The 15,345-nt window shown below is 55.2% G+C and overlaps 2 protein-coding genes across 3 annotated transcripts; both read left to right on the forward strand.

Moving 5' to 3' along the window:
• Window positions 1-3,373: 3,373 nt before the first annotated feature.
• Madcam1 (mucosal vascular addressin cell adhesion molecule 1) lies at window positions 3,374-7,176 on the forward strand. Of its 2 annotated transcripts, XM_057773065.1 has the most exons (5): window positions 3,374-3,434; window positions 3,686-3,952; window positions 4,176-4,496; window positions 5,615-6,046; window positions 7,046-7,176. In XM_057773065.1, the coding sequence occupies exons 1-5, from the start codon at window positions 3,374-3,376 to the stop codon at window positions 7,174-7,176; spliced, it is 1,212 nt and encodes a 403-aa protein (XP_057629048.1). The 2 variants fall into 2 exon arrangements, with proteins under 2 accessions (XP_057629048.1, XP_057629049.1); XM_057773066.1 differs by lacking the exon at window positions 5,615-6,046.
• A 1,842-nt stretch (window positions 7,177-9,018) lies between these two features.
• On the forward strand, window positions 9,019-14,525 carry Tpgs1 (tubulin polyglutamylase complex subunit 1). The gene is made up of 2 exons (XM_057773204.1): window positions 9,019-9,380; window positions 13,807-14,525. Exons 1-2 carry the CDS (start codon window positions 9,043-9,045, stop codon window positions 14,342-14,344), a joined length of 876 nt encoding a protein of 291 aa, XP_057629187.1. The 5' UTR covers window positions 9,019-9,042; the 3' UTR covers window positions 14,345-14,525.
• The last annotated feature ends 820 nt before the right edge of the window (window positions 14,526-15,345 follow it).

The raw sequence follows: 15,345 nt of genomic DNA on the forward strand, positions 1-15,345 counted from the left end.
TACTATGTAGACCAGGCTGGCCTCAAACTCAAAGATCCACCTGCCTCTGCCTCCTGAGTGCTGGGATTAAAGGCATGCGCCACCACCGCCCTGCCAGCCCTGCGTCTGTGTATGGGGTAGGGGTGCATGTGGATGTGAGTGACCTCAGAAGCCAGACTTTGATCTCCCTGGAACTAGATTTACAGAGCTACCTGGCCTGCGTGTTTAGGACTCGGGTCCTCTGAAGAGCAGTCAGTGCTCTTAACCCCTGAACCATCTCCCCAGCCCCCACATTGTCCCCTCAAAGTCCAATCTCCAGCTGGCCCCCACCTCCTCAAGCTCCACAGGACCAGGGATCCCAGCCAGTCTCTTGCCACCTTGGTCTCCGACAGCCACACTCTGAAAAAGCCAGGAATGTTGAGCATGCAAAATTGACAAGGGAGTGAGAGTGAGCAGGAGGGCCATTGTTGGAGCAAGACTACCTTCTGGAACTTTCCTGATGCTGTCAGCGAGGGAGCCAGGATGTCAAGTCTCCTGAGAAGGTTGAACCTCTGTGGAGAGGAGGGCTTCCTGTGGCACTAGAAGGGCTTCCTCCTCATAGGACAATGGCGGGAAGGGGGGTCGGGCCCTGGACTTGCAGGGAAAGGGTGAGGACAGGAGGTGCCTGCCCCAAGTGCCACAGAGCACAACAGAGTCCTGCTGGCCCTTGGCCCTGCTGGTGATGGACAGCCCCCCGGGCCACCAGCACTCCAGGCCCCCGTGCCCTCACTGTCTCTACTATTTGTCCCTGTATGCCTGGGCGTCTGCCTCTGCACCTCTCTCTGTCTCTCTGTCTCTGTTTCTTAGTCTGATCTATGTCTGTCTTTCTCTGTCCTTGGTCATTCTCTGTCTGTCTGTCTGTCTGTCTGTCTGTCTGTCTGGTCATGTCTCTGACCCTGTCATCTGTGTCTTTCTGTCCTCTGTCTCTCTGTGTGTGTGTGATGTCTCTGTCCCTTTCTGTCTCTCTGTCTCTGTCTCTCTCTCTGTGATGTCTCTGTCCCTTCCTGTCTCTCTGTCTCTGTCCCCCCTGTCTCTCTCTGTGTGTCATGGCTCTGTCCCTTCCTGTCTCTCTGTCTCTGTCCCCCCTCTCTGTCTCTCTCTGTGTGATGTCTCTGTCCCTTTCTGTCTCTGTCCCCCTCTCTGTCTCTCTCTGTGTGTCATGGCTCTGTCCCTTCCTGTCTCTCTGTCTCTGTCCCCCCTGTCTCTCTCTGTGTGATGGCTCTGTCCCTTCCTGTCTCTCTGTCTCTGTCCCCCCTCTCTGTCTCTCTCTGTGTGTCATGGCTCTGTCCCTTCCTGTCTCTCTGTCTCTGTCTCTCTCTCTGGGCCCTCTGTTTCTCCAAGTCTCACCATTCCTCCTTCCCCTCTGGCCCTCCCAAAGCTTGTCCCCTCTACCCTGTGGCTCCAGCCCCTACCCTCTTCCCCACCAAGAAGAGGGATGCTCCACTGCCCTGCAGGTGGGGTCAGAGCTGAGAAGAGGGTCCCCTGAGATCTTCAAGGAAGCAGGGACCACGCCTGCAGCCCACTGCACCTCAGCCTGCCAGGCGCCTGCTGACCCCTTCCCACCTGGCCTTGGTATAGCAGGAAGCCAGGTCAGGGGCTGGGAAGCAGCCCATTCACCAGGCCCACTGCCCCCCACCCGGGTTAAGGGCCCAGCTTCCCGGGAAGGGCCCATGTCTTAGAGTCACCTTCCTGCACAGCTTCCGGACACTGGCGCACGCTGGGCAAGGAAGGGGGAGGGGGGGACCCAGGCAGCCACAGTCCTGAGTCAACACACCTGAGCCTGCTGTGCGTTACTCGGTGTGTGCTTCAGTTTCTCTGTTGTGATACCAGCCTCCACCTGTCATATACCCTGCCACTGGTGCCTCAGTTTCTCCTTCTGAGAAGATCCCGACAGTCTGCATGCTGGGTAGGGGTCAGGGGTTCTGGCAGGAGCAAAGTCTCACCCTGTCTAGTTAGGGTCTCTGTCACTGTGGCAAATACCATGACCAAAAGCAGCCTAGGAAGGAAAGGGTTTCCTTCAGCTCACACTCAGATCACTGCCCGCCATGAAGGGAAGCCAAGGCAGGCCCACGCAGGCCAGAGCTGATGCATCGGCCATGGAGGCGTGCTGCCTACTGGACTGCTCCCCACGGCTTGCTCAGTTTGCTTCCTGATAGTATCCAGGACCACCTGCCCAGTCATGACTCCACTAACAATCATTAATCAAAAATACACCCCCACAACCCAACTGGATTGTGACAGTCACCTTTAATCCCAGCACTCTGGAAGCAGAGGCAGGAGGATCTCTGTGAGCTTAAGGCCAGCCTGGTCTACACAGGGAGTTCCAGGACAGCCAGGGCTACACAGAGAAACCCTGTCTCAAAAAACAAAACAAACAAAAAATACCCACAAAGTGTTGCCTACGGACCAATGGTGGGGACATTTTTTTTTCCAAGTGAAATTCTCTCTTTCCAAATGACGCTACTTATGTCAACTTACAAAAACCTTAGGTAAACACACTCCCCATATGTCTGAAGACTTGGCCTCCACAGGGGCCAAGGAAGGCAGAGGATGGGGGGGGGGGTTGCCTTGGAGATGGGAGAGTGCAGAGCAGAGGTGCAAAGGTCAGGAAGGACACAGGACTCTAGCTTCTTTCTTCCTCTGCCTGCATCACAGCCCTGGGGGTGTTGATACGCAGAGGGGTGTCCTCGATAAAGGCCTAGGCCAGGAGGGGATGATGGGGGGGGGGCAGTGTGCCAATCTTGAAGGAAGGCGACAGAAAACTCTATAGAAGAGATATTTTCAGAACTCCAACTCGGCCTCCAGGCCCCGGATCTACCCCAAACACATCCAAAGCAAGCCAGGCCCAGACCCCAGGCTCTGTTGGGAAAGACACAGCCTGGGGGTGACTGATGGTAGAACTCGGTCCCAGGAGAACCCCCCCACACCCTGCTGCATGTGGCTGCAGGAGACCCCCATTATTCAGAACAGGCTCGGCGCCTCCGCCACCCTCGTGTGGCCACCTGTGGAAACGAAGGCAGAGCTCGAGTTGGCTGGGGCGGAGCAGTCTAGGATTGGCTAATTTCCATGCAATGCACTTGACCCACCGTGGTGACCCCAGCCTCTAACCTCAGCCTTCCCGTCCATAAAACCGGGGTCTGGAAACTTCCCAGGCCTTCCCTGCCCGTCTGTTCTGATTGTGTTCCCGGGTCCCTGCCTCCTGCGGAGTGGGGGTCGGGCTGGGAAAGCCCCCTGGGAAACTCCCACAGAATAGGGAGAAGTGGGAGGAGAGGCAGGGTCTCAAGACAGCGGGAAGCCGCCAGCGCGCTGCTATTTAAACCGCTTCCCCTGGCGGCCACAAGACAGAGGGGACAGCATGGAGTCCAGCCTGGCCCTCCTGCTAGCCCTGGCCACGGTGCCCTTCCAGCCTGGCGGCGGTGAGTGGGGATATGAGGAGGACACTCTGAGAAATGAGTGGGTAGAAGTACAAGGGAAGGAACTTTGGAGGTGCGAGGAAAGCCCAGGGCTTTGAGAGGTTGGTCTGGGGAAGTGGGGCTCTATTTGCTCTCTATTCCGGGGACCTGGGGCAGAAGGCTAGATTCCCGGGGTCTCAACCCAAGGTCAAGGGTCAGGACTGGAATCTGAGCCCAAGCTGCCCCAACATGGTTTTAATGCTGTTTTCCCTCAGGCCAGTCCCTTCATGTGGATCCCCCTGAGCCTGAGGTAGCGGTGGCCAGGGGCACATCCCTCCAGCTCACCTGCAGCCTGTCCTGTGATGAGGACATAGCCCGGGTGCAGTGGCGTGGACTGGACACCGACCTGGGCAATGTGCAGAACCTCCCTGACAGCAGCATCCTCTCTATACACGGCATGCTGACAGACACAGGCACCCGTACGTGTGTGGGCTCCTGTGGGACCCGCACCCTCCAGCACCGCACGATGATCCTTGTCTATGGTGAGGCCCACCCTGACCTTCCGGGTGCCACCTACCCAGGGGTATCAGGACCTTGCACATCAGCCCCAGGTTCCCGCACCCGAGTCCTGCAGGCTGATGTATCCACCCTTCCTGTCCCGGATACCTAAGGCGCATAGTTGCACCATCACCCCAAACCTACCTCCTCTGCCTGGCCCAGCCCTGACCTCTAAGCTCAACCCTGAGTCCCACCTGCCATTCACAGCCTTCCCAGACCAGCTGGTGATGTCCCCAGAGACACTTGCACCTGGACAGGACCAAGAAGTGGCCTGCACGGCCCACAACATCTCAGGCCCAGACAGACTCTCCTTCGCCCTGCTACTGGGAAACCAGACACTGGAGGGTGTCCGGGCCCTGGAACCAGAGCAAGAAGAGGAGACACAGGAGGCCGAGGGCATGCCGCTGTTCCGAATGACGCAGCGCTGGCTGTTACCCTCCCTGGAGACCCCTCCCCCTCCTGCCCTTTACTGCCAGGTCACCATGCAGATGTTCAACCTAACGCTGACCCACAGGATGGAGCTTCCAGGTAAGCCTCTGGGTTCCACCTGTCCCTAGGCTCAGCTGCTCTGCCGCTTGGACCAGGATTGCTTGTCCCCACCAGGAAATTCCCAACAGAATTGGTCAGTGTCTGCCCCGTGAGGCAACCAGAGAAAAGACTAATTCAAAAGATGAGGGCCTACTCTGTGCCAGCTCCAAAATGATATCCGCATCCTTTTCTGTTCCCAAGTGCTTGGCTTTGCCATGCTCAGACTGTCCTGAAAGACTAGGGTGGGGCCAGCGCTCAGTAGGTGTTTTATAAACACTGCTCAGTAGACTCAAGGTAGGTTCCAGAACTCAGTAGGTCTTCTACAAATGCTGGTTGACAGGATTCGGCGGAGTTGGCACACTATAGATGTTTATAAACACTGACCAGGTAGTCTCATAGAAACCTGCACCCAGGGGCTGGAGAGATGGCTCAGTGGTTAAGATCACTGCCTACTCTTCCAAAGGTCCTGAGTTCAATTCCCGGCAACCACATGGTGGCTCACAACCATCTGGAATGAGGTCTGGTGCCTTCTTCTAGCCTGCAGGCAATACACGCAGAAAGAATATTGTGTACATAATAAAGATGGTGGCGCACGCCTTTAATCCCAGCACTCGGGAGGCAGAGGCAGGTGGATCTCTGTGAGTTCGAGACCAGCCTGGTCTACAGAGCTAGTTCCAGGACAGGCTCCAAAGCCACAGAGAAACCCTGTCTCGAAAAACCAAAAAAAAAAAAACCAAAAAAAATAATAATAATAAAGAAATATTTAAAAAAAAGAAAAAGGAACCTGAAAACAGTGGCCTAGCCTTCAATCCCAGCACTAGGGAGGCAGAGGCAGGTGGATCTCTGAGTTCGAGGTCAGCCTGGTCTACAGATCAAATTCCAGGACAGCCAGGGCTGCATGGAGAAACCCTGTCTCAAAAAAAACCAAAATAAGTAAAATATGCAGTGGCCTAGCGGACATACACAGGACCCGGTGCCCAGAAAGTTCTTCGTGTCGTCATCTCCTGGCCCCTGTGTCACTTGAGTGACAGGGGTGGGGAGTGGGGCGTGGGGCTCTGTCCCAATCCTGGGCTGCAGATGAAGGGCCCAGGGCTACAGGAAGAACATTCTGTTTCCAGTCCTACAGAGCCGGACCTCACCAGAGCCCACCACCACCACCTCTACCGAGCCCTACTTTGTGACCCCATCACACACTACTGAGACCAGCTCCACTGGGCTCCCCAGCACAACCCTGCCATCTACCCTTCCTCACTCCGCACTTAGCCCCAGGACTCTGAACTCCGCTGGAACCTGCCATCCCGAGATCCACCAGGACCAGGAGGCCGGCTGGCAGCTTCTCTGTGAGGCGCGCTGTGAGCCTGGAGTGACTGTGCGCTGGACCCTGGCTCCTGGCGACCTGGCAGCCTACCACAAGAGGGAGGCCGGGGCCCAGGCATGGCTAAGCATGCCACCCCCAGGTCCCATTCCTGAGGGCTGGTTCCAGTGTCGCATGGACCCAGGGGGGCAGGTAGCCAGTCTGTATGTCTCCGGCCAGGTGGTCCCAAAAGCCTGTGAGTGCTGGGACCCTGGGAGGGACAAACAAATGGGATTGAAATGCTACTTGAGGCCAGGCAGTGGTGACGCACGACTTTAATCTCAGCACTCAGGGCGAAGTAGGCGGATCTCTGTGAGTTCTAGGCCAGCCTGTTCTACAAAGCAAGTTCCAGGACAGCCCAGGTTACACAGAGAAACCCTGTCTCAAATAAAAAACAAAACAAACAAAAGAGCCACCAGTTGGGGTAATTCTGTGCCATGCGTGCCTGTTTCCCCTAAATTCTGTATGCTTTCCTGGCCGTGAGAGCACTTAGACTCCAAAGTACCTTGCAGACTAAGTTTTAGAGATGCAGAAATCCCGTGAAACAAATGGTAAAGAGAGACCTCCAGCGGCTGAGAGGTGGCTCAGTGGTTAAGAGCACTGGCTGTTCTTCCAGAGGTCCTGAGTTCAATTCCCAGCAACCACATGGTGGCTCACAACCATCTGTAATAAGATCTAGTGCCAACTTCTGGCCTACCGGGACACATGTAGGCACAACATTGTATACATAATAAATAAATAAATCTTAAAAAGAAAAGGCACCCAGAGAGGAGTTTTTGTTTTGTTTTGTTTTTAGGGCTGGAGTGATGGCTTAGGGGTTGGGAGCACTGGCTGCTCTTCCAAAGGACCTGAGTTCAGATCCCAGCACCCACAGGGCTCACGGCCATCTGTAATGAGATCTGGTGCCCTCTTCCGCTGTGCAGGCAGAAGGGTGCACACATAATAAATCTTTTTAAAAACTTTTTTTTAGTGTTGATTTCACATGACAGAGGCTGGCCTCAAACTTGCTGTGTAGCTGAAGGCGACCCTGACCCTCTGCACACATCAGTACACCTGTCTTAATGGCTGAATTTTACAACACGGGAATTTAATTACACGGGAAGTCCACTTTTAAACCGTAGGAGCCTATGCACAGTTCCCACAACGGGGCCTCCAGGCGCCAGGCCTGATCACGGTCTTTCTTCTACTCTTCCAGCCTCCGTCATCACCCTATGGATTGGCAGCTTGGCGTTGGGACTGCTCGCGCTGGCCTTCCTTGCCTACCGCCTGTGGAAATGCTACCCACCAAGTCCTCACCCAGACACCAGCTCATGCACCCTCCTATGATGCTCGACTGTGCCGGACTAAGGGGGCCGGAGGATGACCAGCTGCTAGGTTTGGGGTAGTCAGGATGACAGAGTATGCCTTTCCTTGGTGGTCAGCACATCTATAAGCTCCTTCCAGTTTTCTGGCCCAGAACAGAATAAAGGCTCCATGTCTGGCCCCTGGTGTGTCTATCATACTGTGAAAATACAGAAGCTTTGCTCGTGTCTCAGCCCTGTTCCCAGGGTCCCTGGAGACAGGCCCACACCCCAGTCTGTCCTCTCTGGTAGGCCCAAGCAGGACGTGAGAGGATGCGAGGCTAGGAAACGCCCGCACTTCATGAGAGTAACTAAGGAGGTACCCAACGGCCTGAAAAAAGTCCTGGGGGTGGGAGTTAGCCTGGAAAAGCACCAAGGTGGAGTGTGGCTGATGTCGCAGGGCAGGTGTGTGGGCTCTCGCGGATTCATGAAGACCCAGAGACACTTGAGAATGAACTTGGTCCAGGGGTCCCCAGCGTCGGTGGAATGAAGCACCTTCCCTTTGCCCGGGGCATTTTTATTTTTTCCCATATTTACACTTTAATCAGTTGATTTCCGTATGCTCAAAACAACCTGAATGAAGCTTCCAAAAATACAATGCCCAGTGCAAATACCTGATTCAGGAGGTATCACAGTTTTTCGGGATGCCCCCTAAGTTTTTGTTTTGTTTTGTTTTTCGAGAAAGGGTTTCTCTGTCTAACAGTCCTAGCTGTCCTGGAACTAGCTCTCACAGACCAGCCTGGCCTTGAACTCACAGAGATCTGCCTGCCTCTGCCTCCCAAGTGGCCCCCTAAGGTTTGCATAAGCTTTGTACTCATGGGAAACTCTCAGACAAGATTCACACGGGGCGGCAAAGGGTATCTGTAACACAAAGGATGGATTAGTGCTGGGTGCTGACTCCAGAGCTAGGCCAGGCCAGCAGAATTCTGCAACAATGGGGGTGGTGGTGGTGGAGGTAACACACAGGAGAGGGACATGCAAGGGTACTAGAAACCCACAGCAGTTCAGTTACAAGAGCAACCCCCTCTGGTGGTCAGAAAGGGGAACTAACAGTCTGGGGTAGGAAAGGGAATCCGGTGAAGTTTGCTAAAAGTGCGGGCGGTGACAGTGGCGCACGCCTTTAAATCCCAGCACTCAAGAGGCAGAGGCAGGTGGATTTCTCGAAACACCAAAAGAAAAAAGAGAGAGAGAGAGACGAAGTGAGGCCAAAATCCCGGCCACAGTCCAAGCCGAGTACAACATCTGACAATAAACGCAAAACAGAGTCTGGCCGGGCGGCAGTGGCGCACGCCTTTAATCCCAGCACACAACAGGAAAAGGCGGGCGGATCTCTGTGAGTTCGAGGCCAGCCTGGTCTACAAGAGCTAGTTCTTCCAGCACAGCTTCCAAAGCTACAGAGAAACCCTGTCTCGGAAAAAATTAAGTAACAGGGTCTGAATCCCGCTCGCAATTTTAGATTCCCGGTGGAAGAAGCGCATGCATGCTTGGTGGGGTTTCTCTGGTACCCAGGGTGACTGGTTGCTAGGAGACCATACTTATGAAGACTTGCCCACTACCAAGATGGCAAGCAATCGTACTTCAAGTCGGAAACCAAGCCCTTCCTGGGGGACCATATTGAAGTCTGGCAAGCTAGAAGCTAAGAGCTGCAGTCACGGAGTACCAGGAAAACGTAAACGGAGAATACCAGTTAGGGCACAGGGGAAACGATAGCCTGTGCCTGTCGCTGCCGAGACTCAGAGCGAACCCCCAACCTGCGCAGCCTCTGCCCTTAACAAAAATGGCCGCCCAAGAAGGGCGCTTTGTCGTGCTGTGAATTATGGCAGCGCTTCCGGTCCCACTGCCCTCAGCAAAGATGGCGGCAGTAGAGAAGCGGCGGCCGGCAGTAGCACCAGCGGCCAATTTCGCGGACAGCGGCCGGACGTCGGTGTCTCAGGCGGCGGCCGCAGCCGAGAGCGAAGAGGACTTCCTCCGGCAGCTCGGCGTGACGGAAATGCTGCGCGCGGCCCTACTGAAGGTGCTGGAGACGCGGCCCGAGGAGCCCATCGCCTTCTTGGCGCACTACTTCGAGAACATGGGCCTGCGCTCGCCAACCAACGGCGGCGCCGGGGAGCCCCCGGGTCAGCTCCTCTTGCAGCAACAGCGCCTGGGCCGCGCGCTGTGGCACCTTCGCCTGGCTCACCACTCGCAGAGGTGCGGACCGATGGCGGGCGGGGTGCCTGAACTACAGCTCCCGACAGGCCCCGCGCGGGCTCAACCCACCGCCGGCGCGGGGCATATCCGGGAGTAGTAGTCTGTCCTTTTTGTCCCCGGACCAGGTCCGTTTAGGGTGGTGTGGCGTCAGGATTACAGTTCCCGGCAGGCTTCGCTTAGATTTAGGCCGCTGTGAGCGCGGGGTGTACTGGGACTTGTGGTTCTGGTAGGAAGTGTTGGGTGTTGTAATCCATGTATAGCTGGCGCGTTCAGATGAGTATGGTATAGTTTTTTACTTTTGAGCCTCGCAGCCCAGGGTTTTGGAGGTCAAGAAGCCCAGCGAGGACCTGGCTCAAAAAGCCATCCCTGCAGTTATAGCATAAATAGCTGCGGTGCTTGTCCAGGAAATTGTCAACCTGTGTACTGAGGCCCCACCCCGCAGTACAGTCCTGAGTTGCACCCGCAGAGCACAGGCTGGTCTAGAGCCAGATGGGAACCCTGCAGGAAGGCCTGCCTGGAGCTCGGCAGCTGAAAGCGCTTCTGTACCCCAGTGGGAATAGTTCCTAGTGGAGAAGATGGTCTCATCAACCAGGGGTGGCAGCATGGAACCGGCTTTACAAAGGGTGCATACAGGACTCAAGATGTTGGGCAGCAGTGACCCCCGCTTTCCCAAAGAGTGAAAGTCCAAGGATCATACATTCCTGCTGGTTTCCTCTCAGAGTCCCAGAGACGCTGGAACAAGTAGGGCAGGATAGGAGTGGATCTGAGCAAAGCAGACTCCTCTGCGCCAGGGGAAAAGGGTTCAATGTCCCCAGATGATGGCCAGGAAGGGAAGGGTGGAGCAGGGTGGGCCGATGTTGCTGAGAGAGGCGGGGAGGGAGCAGGGATGGTTGGATGGATACAGGCACAAAAGCTGGGAGACCAGTGTTTCTGCAAGGTTGCTGGCCACTTGGTGAGGAGCCCAAGCAAAAAGGTGAACAGAGTCTACAGCTGAGATGGCAGTGGGAGGTGTGGCAGGCTTTCTTCTGGGCCACCAGTCAGCTCCCTGTTTTTCATCTGTGTTTTGCCTTGGGGCTTTTTACCTTTCTCATTCTGTTTACCTTCCTTCCCAGCTTCCTCCACATCTGGCTGGCTTCTGCCTCCAGCCCCCCCCCCCTCTCTCACTCTCTTGTCTCTCATTCCTAAATTCCTCCCCCTATTCTCTCTGCCCGTCAACCTAGCTATTGGCCTCAGCTTTTTATTAGAGCGGTCAGGTGTCTTGGGCGGACAAAGCATCGCATCTTTACTGCGCCGTTTAATGCAGCAGAAGGAACTGTAACACATGTGCCTAGTTCAGTTAATATCCCACAACAGAAACAAATGTAACACATCTTCACATAGATAAAATAATATGCTGCAACACTTCAGCAGAAGAGCGGGTACACGGGTCTGCACCCTGAGGTGCCCCAGGGAAGGAGGGACCAGGAACAGACTGCTTCCTGGGGCATCTGTCTAGAAGAGACTCTCCCGGGGGTAAAAAGCAGTCAACTTAGAATTTTTTTTTTTTTCCCGAGACAAGGTTTCTCTGTAGCTTTGGTGCCGGTCCCGGAACTAGCTCTTGTAGACCAGGCTGGCCTCGAACTCACAGAGATCCGCCTGCCTCTGCCTCCCGAGTGCTCAACTTAGTAATTTAAAATAGGAACATTGTGAGTTGAAGTCAGTCCCACCTGAGGATCTGGGCGGGGTGTGTGACACATGGCCTCTGTGTCCTCCAGCCACTGAGAGCTTGCTTTCCATCCTCTGACGTGGCCTCCTCTTAACCTGAAATCATGAAAGCTGTGGGTTTACCACATTCTGAGGTTTGTGGACATGAACTTGGGGTCACTGCTCACCCCTGGACCTAGTGCTATACCACTGACTGTCAGCAGCCCAGGACAGCAGGGGACATGGAATGGAGCCAAGCCACAGCTGTGTCCCTGCCTGGTGTCACAAAGCTAGGCCTCGCTTCCTCCCCCAGAAGCCCCCATCACTGCTCCCCACTTCAGACCCCCTGACTGATATCTACCTGACCCACCACCCATGTAGCCCCTGCCACGTCCCTGGAGCTGAGGGTCTGTCCCCATCAGGTGCCTCCCCGCCAGCCTGTGAGACCACTTAAGGTCACCCTGGAAGACAGCTGAAACCTTGGCCACCAGGGACCACGCCAGGAGTCAGACCCATGGGACAAAACCCCTGCTACCTTCCTGGCTACTGTGCTGCTAATAATGGTGGCTGGGGGGAGGGACACTGACCATACTGTCCCTAGGCTATTAGGGAGTCATTTTTATGGCTCTCTTGGGCCTCTTTTGATCAAGTACAACTTCAAAATGAAGGATGACCCCATGTAAGCATCCCCTCAACTACAGCCATTCTCCACGAGGCTCCCCTCCCCAGATCCTGCAGGACAATGAAGAGCATCCCTGCCTCCAGCCCTCAAAGAGCCGAGATCTCTGAGTGTAGAGAGCTGGAACAGGGGCATAGGCATCATCCAGCCCCGACCCTGGGAAAGCCACTGGCAGGAGGGAGGAGCTTCCGCTGCCTGCGCACAGTGCTAAGCACTCGGCAGACAGAACTGCACAGTGGAGCGCCAGCCGTGCTCTCCCAGTGCCGGAGCGGTCACCTCTCTGCCCCACCACCTGTCAGTAACTCAGTGTGGATCCCTCTCCCATGCCAGCACATGATCACATCCATCCTCCCAAAACTCTGGAGCTGCAGAATTGGGGTTTGCATTCCTCAGGTAAGCAGAGCTAGGCTCACAGAGGCAGCAGCATCAGAAACTCAATGACCCTGGGAGACAGTACTGGACCTGGGCCAGGAACCAAGGAAGGATCCAGGCCCTGTACCCTTGGAGGTCACTGCCAGAGAAGGCAGAGTCAGGGCAAGAGAGCTAGTGGCTGTGTGTCAACCGGTATATCAGTCAGGAAGAGCTATATTGTGCTGCTATAACAAACAGCCCCAGCATCTCCATGGCTCTTAACACAGATGGCGCTCTGCTGAGTGACCTTTACAAAAGACACACAGTCTATTCTTTGAGCATCTGCAGCTGGCTAGGATTTATGAAGCACCTGCTACATGAATGTCTCTAGAAGGTAAGCATCCAAGAAGTCAGGATGGAGCAGACCACCCTTACTGTGAAGCTGAGCCACACAAGGACCAGAGTAAGGTCCACTGTAAGGCAGTTACTCTCTGGGTCCTGCAGTCAGACTACCAGCCTGCTCAGAGCCTCAATTTGTGATCCACAAGGAGGGACCCCACCCTGAGGTCAGGGAAGGAACCACCTAACCCAGCACACCCTCTGCCCACTAGCTCTTAGTTGAGAATGTGACCTAGCCGCAGGTCCATGTCAGAACTGGCTAGCTACTTCATGTTTCAATAAAACTTTATTTACAAGTCATGGTGACTGAGGCAGAGAGATCATGGGCACAAGGTTCATGTTTCAGCTGAGATCCTGCTTCAAAATAAACGACTGGCTTGCCACAGACAGCATGGCTGCTTGAAGACATCACAGCAAGGCTTAGGTGTGTACACAATGGCACCCCCTGCCATGTCCCGGGGATACAGTAAATGGCCCCTTCACAGATACCCCAGCACCAGCAGGCTAGTTGAATGGGCACTTACTACGTGCATACTGTGTGCTGGGATGGGGTCCAGCTGGCAGAACACTCACTTAGCATGCATGAGCCGCTGGCACCACATAAACTGGACATGGTGCACTTAAGAGGTGGAGGCAGGAGGATCGGGAATTCAAGGTTCGTCTGGGCTACATGAGACTTGTGTCTCAAACAGAAACCCCAGTGGCTTGTCCAGAAAAGGTGCTTGCTAAATTTTGACAACCTGAATTCTTTCAGTTGCTGGAAGCCATATGAAGAAGGAAGGGACCTAACTCTACAGAGTGCCCTCTGACCACTCACACATCACAGATACATATGCATGCTTATGACTAATAATAAATTGGCTTTACAACAAGGTCTCACTCTGTAGACCAGGCTGACCTCGAACTCACAAAGGTTCTCCTGCCCCTGCCTCCCGAGTGCTGGGCTTAGAAGATGGCCCACTTATATCTATGGCTGTTTTGCCTGCATGTATGTCTGTACCATGTGTATGCCTGGTGCCTCGGAGGCCAGAGAGGGCATCAGACCCCTGGAATTTGAGTTCCAGATGGTTGTGAGCCGCCATGTGCTGCTGGAAATCAACCCAGATCCTCTGCAAGTGTAGGCCCACGGACCGAACCTCTCTGCAGCCCCTTAAATAAATTTTAAGAAAGCAAACACTTGGGGGTTCCTCGACGCCTGGTACTCTGGGGGGAGGTGCAGACAATGAGTGGGATTGCTGGGGTGCGGGGAGGTCTGGAAAGACTCCAGGTGGCCGGCCATACTGGGGGCTTCCTGACACTCCATTATCCCCGCAGGACGGCCTTCAACAACAACGTGAGTGTGGCCTACGAGTGTTTGAGCGCCAGTGGTCGCAAGAAGAAGCCAGGACTGGACGGGCGCACCTACAGTGAGCTGCTGAAGCGTGTGTGCAGGGACGGCGGGGCACCCGAGGAGGTAGTGGCGCCGCTTCTGCGCAAGATCCAGTGCCGGGACCACGAAGCTGTGCCACTGGGCATCTTCCGGGCCGGCATGCTGTCGTGCTTCGTGCTGCTGGAGTTCGTGGCGCGAGCCAGCGCCCTCTTTCAGCTGCTGGAGGACCCAGGCCTGGCAGTGGCCGATAGACGAGTGGGCCAGGCCGTACTGGACACACTCGAGGGCGCGCTGGGCACAGGAGACCTAGCGGCAGCGCCCACACACTACCTAGAGGCCGGTTCCCGCCTGGGCCCCGACAGTCTGGCACGTGCCCTGGACAGGGCAGCAACAGGACGGCGGCCCAGCGTGCCCATGGCCCGAGAGGAGTTCCTGGAGAAGGCTGCAGCGCTCTTCATTGCCAAGGTCAAGCCTGTGGGTTGAGCCCAGAATCTATGCACGCCCTGCCACCTCGCAGGGAAGGCGAGGACCGGGGACCTGCAAATTGGTGTCCCGGCATCCTGCACAGAGCCCTCGCCCAGGGAGGGGACCAGCATCTACAGCTGTCCCCTCTGTTTTGGCCTGTCTTCCATACTCACAGAAATAAAATCTGAAAAGACCCGGCCTTGTTAGTCACCTGTGTGCAGCTCCTCGACCAAGCACCGCCATTCCCCAAGGTCCCTCCAGACCACCAAAGATGAAGGGATCATTGGGAGGATTTCTCAAGGTCCTCCCATCTCTGCCGATGTCAGGACTTTTAGCAGGCTTTCTTAGACTGACAGCCCCCAAATCATGACACAGAGACTTACTGTTAATTTTGAACGCTCATCCTTAGCTTAGGCTTGTTTCTAGTTAGCTTTTCCTTTAACTTAGATTAGCCCATTCCTATTCATCTATGAGCCGCCCGAAGCTTGTTTTCCTTATCTGCTACCGTCTGACTGGCTCCCCTTTTCTCTCTGCCTGCCAGCCACACCTGTCCCTCCTCTGCCGTTCAGCTTTTTATTAGAACAATCAGGTGCCTTAGGCGGACAAGGTAAAACAGCAACACATCCTTACCGCAGCCGAACAATTATTCTGCAACACAAAGATGCGAAGTATCTTTCCATAGTTAAACAAATATTCTAGCAGCAAGGACTCTCCACCCTTACGGTCCTCACAGGAGGATTCTAGGCGGGTCTCCACCCCTGACCACGCCCCCAGACGGTGACTGGTGCAGTGCCAGGAGGTGGAAAAGGGGGCGGGCCCTTGCTCAGGAAGTTATGGGTTGAGATGCATGGGCCTCTGCTCATTGCCAGTCACCCCCAACCTCCACCCGTCCCAAGCATCCATGCTCTGTTCAGTGCACCCCGCCCCAGCCCCAGGGGCTTCATCACAGCAGAGGAACCGAATCCTGGAGGATAGCCTTCCTGACCTGGCAGAGGATGTGTGGTTCTCGTACCTGTCAC

This window comes from Chionomys nivalis, chromosome 6 (assembly GCF_950005125.1).
Source record: "Chionomys nivalis chromosome 6, mChiNiv1.1, whole genome shotgun sequence".
Taxonomy (NCBI): domain Eukaryota; kingdom Metazoa; phylum Chordata; class Mammalia; order Rodentia; family Cricetidae; genus Chionomys; species Chionomys nivalis.